Source organism: Kogia breviceps, chromosome 10, assembly GCF_026419965.1.
Source record: "Kogia breviceps isolate mKogBre1 chromosome 10, mKogBre1 haplotype 1, whole genome shotgun sequence".
Lineage (NCBI taxonomy): Eukaryota > Metazoa > Chordata > Mammalia > Artiodactyla > Physeteridae > Kogia > Kogia breviceps.
This window is the reverse complement of record NC_081319.1, coordinates 31,599,130-31,612,117: the sequence shown is the minus strand read 5'-3', so window position 1 is coordinate 31,612,117 and position 12,988 is coordinate 31,599,130. Positions and strand designations below refer to the sequence as shown.

The 12,988-nt window shown below is 50.0% G+C and overlaps 1 protein-coding gene across 1 annotated transcript in view; it reads left to right on the top strand.

The window, feature by feature from the left end:
- The window catches only part of FLNB (filamin B), a 169,497-nt gene extending 156,928 nt beyond the window's left edge, over positions 1-12,569 (top strand). The window contains exons 45-49 of the mRNA XM_059076153.2: positions 719-851; positions 3,983-4,159; positions 8,457-8,675; positions 9,810-10,013; positions 10,946-12,569. Of these exons, the coding sequence (XP_058932136.2) occupies positions 719-851; positions 3,983-4,159; positions 8,457-8,675; positions 9,810-10,013; positions 10,946-11,133 (921 nt within the window). The 3' untranslated portion in view covers positions 11,134-12,569. The remainder of the gene's footprint in view (positions 1-718; positions 852-3,982; positions 4,160-8,456; positions 8,676-9,809; positions 10,014-10,945) is intronic.
- The last annotated feature ends 419 nt before the right edge of the window (positions 12,570-12,988 follow it).

Genomic DNA, 12,988 nt, shown 5'->3' with positions numbered 1-12,988 from the left:
AACTTCGTTTAATCCTCACAGCAGCTCTCTGAGACAGATTTGGTTATTATGCCTGTTTTTACAGAGGAGGAAACTGAGACTCAAACAGGTTCAACAGTTTAGTTATGTAGCTAGGAAATGGCAGTAAATCCAGGTTCTGCTGGTTTTGAACCACTTTCATGCAGTACTGCATGAAAGAAAAATCATGTGTGGCCCTTTACAAGTTTATTAAAAGTTCTCTCCATCTCCACCCTTGAGATACAAAGCCTTTGTTCATGTTAGTGAGTGCAGGGTTTTTATCAGCTGCCAGGCTCCTCCTAAAAAGGCGGTGGGGAGAGGAAGTCTTTTTTTTTCTTTTTCTTTCTTCTTTTTTGAGGGAGGGGGCAGATGTGGAAGATAACTGGGTTTTCTGGTCTGTACAGCTCTTGTTTGGGATGCTGAAACTGTAATCCTGCTGGCCAGGATGTCTTAAGTCTCCAAACCTAGGAACCATCTCTGAATCAAGATGGTTTAGATACAAGACCATGCAGATCTATGTGTGTCTCTGCTTTCTTATATTTAATGCTAGAAACGTGTAATTACTCACCTGCTCTTTTGTTGCCAGGTGTTATATAGAAAAACATATTCCAGGCCTATTTGCATGAGAACTGTCCCCCCCTGGAATCCTGGGTTGGGTCAGTGTGTGCTGTTGAGCAAGAACGCTGAGGGCTGTAACGCATCTCATGTATTAAATTCTCAGGAATCGGGATTAAAAGTTAACCAGCCAGCCTCCTTTGCTATAAGGTTGAATGGGGCAAAAGGCAAGATTGATGCAAAGGTGCACAGCCCCTCTGGAGCCGTGGAGGAATGCCACGTGTCTGAGCTGGAGCCAGGTAAGCACCAGCGCCCGCACCAAGAATGTTTCTGCAAACATGTACCCTGACGGAGGGGTCATCAGCCTCTGCAAGGCCTTCGGATTCCCTTTGCTGTTGCCAGATACTGTTTATAAATTAGGGTATAAACACATTTGCCAGGGGCAGGCTTTTTTTAAAAAAAAATAAACAACACATACTTCTTTATTTTCAGTTGTTTTTCAGATTTCTTTCACATGACATTCATTGTGATGTTCTCTCATATTTTAATAAAATATCACAGATCTTTATTTACCTTATGAAATGAATAAGTACACTTTGACCTCTCTTTACTCTGAGGGAAAGGTTGATTGCTGTAAATTAAGAAAAGAGAATCTAGGGAATTCCCTGACGGTCCAGGGACTCTGCACTTTCACTGCTGAGGGCCCGGGTTCAATCCCTGGTTGGGGAACTAACATCCCCCTAGCTGTGTGGCTAAAAAAAGGAAAGAGAGAATCTGGGTCCCCAGTAGGACTTAATAGCATGAGATTTTCTTGCTCGCTGCTTTGGTGTATGGAATTCTGTGATGTCAATCAGCTTGAACGAGACCATTTTTCTAGTGAACATTTATTAAGTGTCAGAGACTTGACAGGAAGGTAAGGCTGAGGAAGTCATGATTCCTGCCTTCAGAGAGGAGCACAGAGTCTAGTGAGGACCTAAAGAGTGTGAGCCAGAAAGGTGCAGCGCACGGGTGAGGACCCCAGCTGATCACCAACAGCACAGCAGAATTGAGAACCAAATGGTAAAGATGGTCAGAGCAGGAGAGGAAAAGGGTTTCTGCTTTGACAAGGTCAGAAGGACTTCTCTGAGGAGGTAACATTGAATATGGGCCCTGATACATGAGGAAGAGCCCTGTGACCACTGCCCTTATTGGGCGTTTGCTGTGTACCCTGCTCTGCATGCATTGAGGGTAGACACCTGGGACCTGGGTTGGCATTCAGACATCTTGCTCCCACTGGGCGGAAAAAGAAAGGGCAGTGGGGAAGCCTCAGAAGGAACAAATGTGTGGGCTTTAAACCCATATCTGGTCAGATAATGGTTTAAGTCTGACCACATTATAGAGAATGTGTTGGTACATCTGAAAGGCAAGGTGGTAAGCCAATGCTCGCAGAGTGGTCCGTTTTAGAAAACAGTATTAATCAGCAGTATTAGAAATGCAGAGGAAGGACTTGAGGTCAGAGAACTATAACATTTGGTGACCAGTTGGCCATAGGGAATGAAAGTGAATTCAGAAAGGTTACATGTAGCTTGGTGATGGGGTAGAAAGATGATGATGCAGTTAACGAAACTCAGGACAGCAGCCATGGGTGAGCAAGGGCTGGTCACTGCCTTACAGAGTTTAATACTTTATTTTTTGAGAGTTTTTTTTTTTTAATTCATTCATTCATTCATTCATTCATTCATTCATTTATCGCTGTGTTGGGTCTTTGTTTCTGTGCGAGGGCCTTTTCCACTTGTGGCGAGCGGGGGCCATTCTTCATCGCAGTGCACAGGCCTCTCACTGTCACGGCCTCACCCGTTGCGGAGCACAGGCTCCAGACGCGCAGGCTCAGTAGTTGCGGCGCACGGGCTTAGTTGCTCCGCGGCATGCGGGATCCTCCCAGACCAGGGCTCGAACCCGTGTCCCCTGCATTGGCAGGCAGATTCTTAACCACTGCGCCACCAGGGAAGCCCTGAGAGGTTTTTAAGTGTCCCTGAGATATCCAAGTGGGAACATTTAATAGATCTCTGCTGCCTTGGGATTTGGCCACCAAGTGAGATATGGTGTCCTCAGCCCCAGGCAGTATTTGAAGCCCTAGCAGTGTCTGAGACCACCAGCCTGACACAGTTAGGATGCCGTTGGTGACAGATTACAGAACACCCATCTCAAGCCAATTCACATAATAAAAGGGGTCCATTACACACATGGTCCATTACAAGGGGATCTGTTAATTCACGTAAGTGAAAAGTTCAAGATCTAAGATGGGTTTCAGCAACAATTTAATTCAGCCATTCAGCTACATTCTCCAAGGCCCCAAACATCTCTGCTCTTTCTCCTGATTTGTGGGCCTTATTCTGAAAGTGGCCTTCGTCTTGGTGGCAAGGTGGCTGCAGCAGCACACGACACCAATCAAGAGAGACAGTCTCTCCTCAAGATTCTTTCTCGAGAAGTCTTAGATGCTCCTTTTGCAGAAGTCTCCAGCAAACCTCCCCTCCTATCTCACTGAACACACATGCCTGTTCCTGAGTCCCTTCCTGTGTGGCTAAATGCCATGTGCTAATTGACTTAGGCTTGGGAAAAGAGGGATTTCTCCCCCTGCTATCCCGCATTAATTTGACCCAATCAAGGACCATATGTGGACATGGGGGGTGGGATCAGTTTTCCCCGTAGCACATTGGCTTTCAGAGAGGAGGGGTGGGTACCAGCTGGGGACTGATGGGGGACGTGCAGTGTTGAAGGATATGGGTGGCAGCTCCATATGGAGAGAGTGCAGAGGAGAAGAGAAGAGGATTTGGGTGGAGCTTTGAGCAACAAAAGTTCTGAAGGGGTTGGGGGGTACAAGGAGCCAGGGAGCGGCTGAGCGACTGACTGGAGGAGAACAGACTCTGCATCCCAGCTGAGAGCACTTCAGGGAGGAAGGGGTGGTCAGGTGGTACATGGTGGAAGGATATTCTAGGCGCCCATTTCAGTTTATAGATCATCTTACCACATGCTGTGAGCCAAACACACAGTAAGAAACCTGGCCATTGCCCTGTGGGACAGTTGCTAGCTTGGAGCTTAATTAAGGAGCATTAGTCTCAGTTGGAACCATTTTTTCCCCTGGCCAAGCAGAGAAACTGCGCCAGAAGTGAGCTTTTCATAAAGGAAGTGTTTTTCTGAGGCCAAAGCCACAGAGGATTAAACACAGAATTTGAGATTTGGATGCATTTCCCAAAGGGCTGCCTAGGTGCAGACAAGTAGGCCCATCTGGTTTTGATCACCAACGTATTGGGTGCCAGGCTTGCAGTAGGGCCATTTCTTATTAGTGATGTAAGATGGGCCCTCTCAGGTTGGGCTCCTGTCCTTTGTCCCCACCCACCTTGGTCAGGTCCACGGGCCCACTTTTACCTTGTGCCTTTGCTCACTCTGCCAGATAAGTATGCCGTTCGCTTCATCCCCCACGAGAATGGTGTCCACACGATCGACGTCAAGTTCAACGGGAGCCACGTGGTTGGAAGTCCCTTCAAAGTGCGAGTCGGGGAACCCGGACAAGCGGGGAATCCTGCCCTGGTGTCCGCCTACGGCTCAGGGCTGGAGGGGGGCACCACAGGTAACATATCGCCTCTGCCTCTTGTCTTTAACGGAGTTGTCCCCGGGGAAGAGCAAATGGAACTCTTTAAGCCCCCGGGAAACCTGCCATCCTCTCTCCCCAGGGAAACTTCAGTAATGCACCCTTGGGAGGCTCTCACTTGACCTGCGGTAAATCCGGAGCAAGGGCTTGATGGCTGCGTTCTCACAGCTCATTACTGTTTGTTGTGCTGCAGCTGTCTTCCTTTGCCAGATTCTTTTAGGACCGGGACACTGATATGGAATACAACACAGCATCCTTTGTTTTGAGGGTTCCTCTGCCTGCACAGAGTTCATGATGCATGTAACGGGCCTCTGGGGAGGTCCCCTACCCACCAGCTCCTTTAGTGGACCCTGGCCTCCCTGAAACACGTTCAATCGGCAATAAGACCTGTCACAGCCTGACTTCTTTTTATCCTAATCCTAACGGGGGAGGAGAAAAGACTAAAACAGTCAAATTCTTTTTTAGTCTTTGCCACAGATGGAACACGTTTGATGGTGAAAAATACTGGCAGTGAGGAAGTATGTGAAGTTCCATCTTGCTTCTCCTCCCTCCCTCCCTCTGGGTCCAGGAGGAAACACAGCTTAACAGATCAGGGGAGGACCTTCCGATTGTCTCTTTGTTGGTCTTCATTCTTGGTCACTTGGTTGCTTAGCCAGTCGGTTTGTTAAAAAGGTAGACATGGAGTTTTACTTTTATTTTATAGAAATAGTCTTAGTGCTATTTGTATTGCAGTACAACTTGCTTTTGTCACTTGACATCTTAAGGAACTTTCCACGTCAGAACCTACAGATCTACCTGCCTTGTAATGGCTGTAGTTAATGTCTATACCGTGAATGTAGAGGTGGGCATCAGAGGTGTCCAGTGTGTCACTATTACGGAAGGTGCCAGGCTGGGGAGCTTGTCCACTTACGCTTCATTGCAGGCGTGGACTCACTGGGACGCGTTACTTTGGGGCCTCTGAGGAAGGATTCTTGAGTTCCTTGTGTGTGCACATTTTGCTTAGTCTCCCTGCTACCCCACATGGTGAGTGGGACAGAGCAGACCCACAGGCAAAGGGATGAGTGGCCATGGTTGCCTGGCATCCAGCCCTGTGGAGCGAGTGTCGTAAGGGGACAAGGGGCCCTGCCCGGGTGCAGGAGTGACTGACCGGCTGGTGTGCCACCCTGCGACTCTGGCCAAAGCAGTGGCCTCAGCAAAACCTCCCACAGGGTCTGCATGAGTACTTCTCATCTCCCCCAGCCCATCCTGTCTGGCTCCACACTGCACTCTGGGCCAGCATCTTGCCCTTTGTAAAAAGGCACCGTATTGTTTCACCCTGGGCAATGTCCATTTTACAGATGAGCAAAGTGAGGACTCAGAAAGGTTGAGTCACTCCCCAAGCTTACTTAGCTTGGAGGGGGCAGAGCCAGAACCAGTCCAGGTTCACAATCTCAAGGCCTGCTCACTTAACCCCTGAGTTGTGCTGCCTCCCTAAATGGCTGGCTCGCCCCGAGGCAGTAGCTACATCCCTGGCCTGCTTTGTGGGGTGTCCTACACAAGGACACCTATCTTCCCAGCTGCCCTGGAAGGTTCCCAGGCAGTAGTGCAGGCATTTGGCCCCTGACAAGCCATCCACTCTCGAAGCCCAGGTGGGGCCCTCCTGGCACTTGGAGCCCCAGCAGGCCCTGGTCCAGGCCCCACAGCAGCCACTGACGTCTCCTATGCTGCCAGCAGCCACCCATCCCCCTGCTGGGTCACACCTGCTGTGCCCAGGGCCTCTCGTGCTTCCTGTTGGCTGTTCGCAAGCCTTCTCAGGAGCTCGGGTTTCAGGCTGTGCTTTGCCAGCACTGGATGCTGCTGAGGGAAGGAGCTGGTCTTGCAGGGAGACTTCCAGCCAGGAGGGAGAGGTACAGAACACGCCTGTTTCAAATCCTGTGTAAATATTGCTCTTGTCAAGGGGAAGGCATCTTGTTTTTCTAGCCCTCCCGCTCCCAGGCCTTTTCCCAAATATCCATCCCAGAATTACACAGCTGCAGTGTGTGTGGAATGAAAAGGTTTCTCTGCCTGGCTGCTGGAGGGCCTGCATCCTGACCTTCGGAAAAAAGCAAGCTTCCCTGTATTTTTATGGGTGGGCTGGCTGTATCTCTTGGCTCAAGCTTTAAATGGTCAATTCTGCAGGTTTTAGAGCAGAGGAATGTGGAGAATTTGGGGTAGGACTCTCTGCTGCAGAGGGGCTGAGAAGGTCAGGAGTTAGACCAGGGCATTCCAGACTCTCTGGCTGGAAGAGCCATTTTCCTGATGAAATGCTCCAGGAACCCCAGTGTGCATGAGATGTAAAGGGAGAGCCTCCTTCCCTCCCGTTACCCCTCACCCACCTTGAAGATGGAGTAGGGCTGCATTAAACACTCATTAAACTCACAGGAACTCATCAGTATATACACGGGGGTACAGGGGAACACTGCCATGCCCAGAGATGTCTGGGGTACTGATTCTGGCTGGAGGTGGTGATGAGAGGGACTCCTGCATGTGGATTTTCTTTTTCCCGTCTGCTCTCAGGCGAGTGCATTAGCTCCAGGTTAGACAGACCTTATGTTTAAACCCCAGTTCAGCCATTCCCCAGCTGTGTGTCTTAGGGTTAGTTATTTGACCTCACTGAGCCTCCACTTTGTTCCTGTAAAATGGGAATAATAAAGGAGCCCACCTGATAGGTTGCTCTTGCCCTGTAATTCCTTATTTCTCTTTTCCCACCTCATCTTCCTTTCTGGACCCTCACAATTAGGATGAACTGATGTTTCTTAGGAATGGAGCAATCCTGTCCTTTCCAGTGCAGCCAGGTCTTTTCATGTTCACTTTAAAAGTATCTTTCCTTGCTGTCACTTGCAGCTGCTTCCTGGAAACTCTGTCCCTTGTTTGAATACCCCCTCCCTTTCCCCCCACGCGGCCTTGCTTCGGCAGCGGCTGAGTGAAGGGATCCTGGGCTGCACAGTATAGAGACAAGGTTGAGACAGTTGTGGAGGCAGGGTGAGGGGGTGGTGCTGGGACGGGAGCTTCTGGAGCTTTTCCAGAAACAGCTGGGTTGTATTCTGGGTTGCATGATAGCAGCTCCTTTGTCTTATTGATAACCAGAACAGTAATTCTTTCTCCGGCCTCAGAGCTATGATTAAACCAAAATAGTTCCCAGCTGGGGGGGGGCGTCCAGGTCTCTAGAAGCCCAGCCCCACAGAATGCTATGCCGGGGATGCCCCATAGAGGGCACTGTAGCGGGTGCGCAGCTGGTGACTGACCGCCTCTTCCCCTTCTGAACTGGAAAGGGGCCTGGGGGGAGTGGGGCTTTTTTCAGGGCCTTGGGCTCAGGCAGGAACGCCACAGTGGTCATTGGTTGGCACTGTCTTTTGGCCCAGCTTTCCTTCTATCACGAGGGAGGATGTCTGCAGGAGGCCCTCATGGACCAGGCAGGAAAGAAGTAGGATGTCCTGGAGCTGCAGTTAGGGCATCTGAGGCAGCCCCGCTGCCCATCCAGAGGCCAGGAGACAGGCCTGGGCTCTGAACCCCCTCAGACTTGCTTCAGTACCAGCTCTGCCCCTTTCTCCTGTAGCTCTGACTGGCATGTGGTTGAACCTCCCTGAGCCTCAGTGTCGTTTGTTAAAGACGAATCACTGGGCCTGTAAAATGATGGGCACAGGATCTGCTGCCAGAGTGGTGCCAGTGGTATTAGCAGGAGCTGCCGTTCTGGTCCTGTTCTTGTTTCTGGTATTCAAGGCAAAGTGGCAGGGCTGGCACATCCTAGCGGCTACCCCGGTCTTCAGCGTGGTGTCTGAGGCTAGGAGGCTGAGGAGGAAGGAGGCAGCGCTGGGCTGCCTGGGCTTCTCCAAGTCCAACCAGAAGAGAAAGGAAAGGTCAGAGGGGCCCACGCTTCCCCCATCCTTGGGGGCAGAGCTGGCCCTTGGGGGCAGAAGCAGCATTTCAGGCTCTCAGTGACGACTCAGGCTTCTCGCCCTCAGCCACGACTTGTGCCCAGAGGAGAAAACAAGGCGGTGCGTGCTTGTGGACAGAATGTTGGCCACACTCCTGCCTGGGCCTTGGAAAGGGGTTACCATCCCCCAGGGCCTGAGGTTCTCTGTGCCAGCAGCTTGGAGCTAACACTGGTGGGTTCCCGTGCCACCAAGGTGACCCCTCTGAGAGGGAACCTCCGTGTGCCCCGCCACTGCTTCAGGGCCCCCAGCACGCTCCCCAAAGCACACCTCCCCATCCCTCCAAACCTTCCAAGTGATCTTTATTCCTGCTTCCTTTCTCCCAGGTATCCAGTCTGAATTTTTCATCAACACCACCCGAGCAGGGCCAGGGACATTGTCCGTCACCATTGAAGGCCCGTCCAAGGTTAAAATGGATTGCCAGGAAACCCCCGAAGGGTACAAAGTCATGTACACCCCCATGGCTCCTGGAAGCTACCTAATTGGCGTCAAATATGGCGGGCCCAACCACATTGTGGGCAGCCCGTTCAAGGCCAAGGTGACAGGTAACAACCACAAACACCTTTAAAGTTATTCTTCCCCCTGTGGAGGTGATCTTGTCAGATTATCAGCAGAGCTATTCGAGAGTAGAAACTGGATGATTTTAGATATGTTGAATCTGCTTTGAATCTTGAATGTAAAGAAATGGTAGGACATGTCAGAGTGACTGCATGTTCAGAAACTTGCAAAATAAGCAGGCAGAGTAGGGGTGTAGAAGTTGAGAAAGCACATTAGGTGGTTTTCTGTCTCAAACAGAGAAGAAGGAATGTTTACATATTTGAGATCTCACGTATTTGTTTAGGTCAGGGCCTGAAAAATCCCCTCATTTCTAACTTTCACTTTTAAAATAATCAAAAGTGTTTATTAAATTTATAAAAATGTGCCTCCTTCAGAACACTGGAAAAAATACAGTAAAAACCACTTCACAGCCCACCACCCAAGGTAACCACCATAAATATTGTGGTGAATTCCTTCCACGTGTCTCTTTCTGCTTGGTTCACTGTCATATAAGTAGCATAGGTTCATTGCAGAAAATTTAATTAAAATTAAGTAAATTAAAAATTCAGATAGAAAAATCATCTTCTAATATGCCGAGAGGGGAACTCCTTGGCAGTCCAGTGGTTAGGACTCAGCGCTTTCACAGCTGAGGGCGCAATTTCAGTCCCTGGTCAAGGACCTAGGATCCCACAAGCTCCGCCGCACCACCCCCCAAAAAAAAAATATGCAGAGAGAATCATTTTTGGTATTTTGTCAATGTCCTCCCACATGTTTACACTGCTTATACATAGAGTATTTTATATAAATGGAAAGATATCCATTCCATAGGGTGGCACATGGTTATATTCCTGGAGTCATGTGCTTATGACCTAGAAGGACTTCCAGGTCAAGTCAGCCAAGGCCAGACTCTCCCATATACCCAGAAAGCCAGATCTTAGCTGTGTGGGGCGGGACCCCAGAACCCCATAGAAGACATTATGGGGGGTGAGATGGAAAAGTTGTGGCATTTAGATCCAGGTGTTGGGGGGTGTGGTGGCTTTTGGATCCAGGTGCTGGGGAGCCAGGGCTCTCCTGGGGCTTCTACATGGGGTACTTGCCTTGTCTGGCGAGTCATGCCTGCTTCTCTCCCTTCCATGTCCTAGGCCAGCGTCTGGTCAGCCCTGGCTCGGCCAACGAGACCTCATCCATCCTGGTGGAGTCAGTAACCAGGTCCTCCACAGAGACCTGCTATAGCGCCATCCCCAAGGCATCCTCGGATGCCAGCAAGGTGACCTCCAAGGGGGCGGGGCTCTCGAAGGCATTTGTGGGCCAGAAGAGCTCCTTCCTGGTGGACTGCAGCAAAGCCGGTAGGCAGCCTGGCCCTGCTCAGGGAATGGAGGGCGTGGGGCGACACCCTCTGTTCTGTGTACTTTGGTCTTTCCTGCTCTGGTCTGCAGTGCCCACCCACCCATGTAACCCAGACATTTGCAAGTAACCGTGTTCATTGCCCTGTTCTGCACTTCATATTTTTAAATGATTTGCCTCTGGATTTTTTTCAAATGACCTCAAGGTACATAGGAAAGGTTGCGTTATCCTCATTGCATTGTATCAGTAACCTGGCCTCTTCTCTGTCACTAATTGCTGTGATTACAATTTGAACTTGCGTATTTATTTGGGTGTCAATGTTAGTTGCCGGGGTTCTGGCATCTAGCACATCTGGGCTGAAAACCTGACTCCACCACTTACTTATTTCTCCCTTCCTCCCTTTCTTCCTTCCTTCCTTAATTTCCAAAGCTTATTAGCCATGTGACCATGGGAAAGTTACTAAATCTTTTTCTAAAAGTCAGTTTCCTCTGCTCGAAAATGGGAATAGTCATAGGACCTTCCTGAAGGTTCTCAGGAGATAAATGAGATCAGAGTAGCCAACACTTACATAGCCTTTACTATGTGCTAAGGGCTTCACATACAATAACTCCCCTAAACCTCATAAGAAGCTCATGAGGTAGGTGCTAGTGTCATCCCCTGTTTACAGATGGGGAAGCTAAGGCAGAGAGAGGTGAAGTTCCATATCCAAGGTCACCCACCTAGGAAGTGGCAGGGCAGAGATTTGAACCCCTAAGAGTCCTGCTCGTAATTGCTGCACTCTCCCACCTCTCAAAGGTCCCTGGCATCATCAGAGAAGCTTAACGGGCAGTAACTGGTATCTTTCCTTTGGCTCCCATATCCCCCCCCACACACACTCTTCCTCTGCCTTCTGGGATGCATCTTCATGGAGTAACCACCTCCCTCTGTCTCCCAGGTTCCAACATGCTGCTGATCGGGGTCCACGGGCCCACCACCCCCTGTGAAGAAGTCTCCATGAAGCATGTGGGCAACCAACAGTACAGTGTGACATACATCGTCAAGGAGAAGGGGGATTACGTTCTGGCCGTGAAGTGGGGAGAGGAGCACATCCCTGGCAGCCCCTTCCATGTCACGGTGCCTTAAAACAGTTCTCATCAAGTCCTGGGAGGCGTTCTGGTGGTTGCTTTCGTTGCTTGTTTGTAACTCGTTTTATACAAAGTCCTCCAGCCTGTTTGTGGGTCTGAAACCCCATCCCCAAAACATTGCCATGTTTTTTTAAGTACCTTCAGAAAGAAGTCCTAAACCTGACTCTTTAGGGACATGTTGGGGACTCCGGAAATGCACATTTGTTCAGTAGGCCCAGCAAATTGGACCTCTTCTGGCACAGATCACCCCCTGCAGACAGAACAAGAACAGGCAAGGTTGATATTTTTAAGAAATGAAATCGGCTAGTCAGTTTGCAAAACAAGACTGGGAGGAAGGGCAGGGAAAATGGGGACGCCTAGTTTGTGTCGTCGTTCAGAAAAGAAGATGACCCTGTCATGTGAGAAAAGGCCATTGGGTGACACCAGTTATAACACTACTGCCACCCCGCCCCCATCTCTCAAAGGGCAGAGTGTCCGAGGTGACAGACTGGCCGAAATGGCTTCTTGGTGCCTCTGCCCTCATCCTGCTACTTATTTCCCTGCAGAGTCATTGCATGTGACCATCTTGACAGCTTGTCTTTGCTTTTGTTTTCAAAGTCCGTTTCAGTCACTGGGTCTGAGGAAATTCTGCAGTGGCGAGCAGCCCCCCCCCCACTTGCCAAAGATCCCCCTTTTTTTTTTAACCAACACTAGTCCTTGTTCTTAACACACGCTCCAGCCATTTGTCTGTTTGAGGAGTCTTACCAGCATGTCCAGAGACACCGCAGGTGGGTCCAAGTGTTAGCAGAGGCCTGTCACGTGACATAACACTCCACACTCGCCCACAGGCAGCCCCAGCGTGAACTTTTTCTGGAAGATAATTATAGAAGGAAACTCCTGCCAATCTTTGGCCTGAAAGTCAGGGAATGACAGGGGAGGGAAGGACAGCAGCTCATTGGTGGCCCTTTACCATTTGCAGAGATAATGAAAGCATATTTGGCCCTGACCACATGTCACCCGAGGCTCTTTGGAAAGCAATGATGAGCAGGTGCAAAGTTCCGAAAATGAGGGTATAAGGCATTTTGCATGACTTCTTGCAGACCTGCTTTGGAATAAAGTGAAAGCACTCGGGGACTGCCTGACTGCAGGGCCCAGATGTGTAGTGTGGTCTGGGCCGGCAGCCCTTTCAGATTTGCTGTTTCGTCCTGAGGAGGTGGCCACTGTCATCTCGAGTGTGTCCATGGATGGGACAGGGTGAGGTGGGTGACCCTCCCCGAGGTGTAGCACCTGAGGGTGAGTGTTGGCAAAGCCCACCTGTTAGGAACTGGAGTGGCCCGAAGCCTGATGTGAAAGGACCACAGGCTTCGTAAACCGGGATGTGGAAGCAAAACTGGAACCAAAGGCCAACTGTAAATTGTATCTTATAACTTATTAAATACAACGTTTGCTCCATAAGCTCCCCAGGTGTTCTTGGATGGTGTCCTTTGGTAAATGGTTTGAGTCTCTGACCGGCTCTCCCAAACCCTGGCCGAAAGAATGCAGGCTAAGCAACTCGTCTTAACAGAGAGCTTCGCCTCTTTTTCGCGGGGGGACTTTCTGTTTCTCCACAGGCCCCAGTGGGAGTTTATCAGGGTGAAGGGTCCTGGGACCAACACAGCCTCCCAGAGAGGTTTGCCCTGGTTAAGAGTCCCGGATGTGAAACCCACTGAAGGGAAGGCTATGGTTTAAAAAAAAAAAAAAAAAAAAAAGGTGAGAAAGAGAGTCTTTTTCCTGATGACCTGGGAAAGAAACCCTTGTTATAAGGAAGCAGTATCACCTGTCATCCCATCGCCCTTGGACAGCAGGGTTTGGAATTGGTGGTGCCGCCTTCCCTC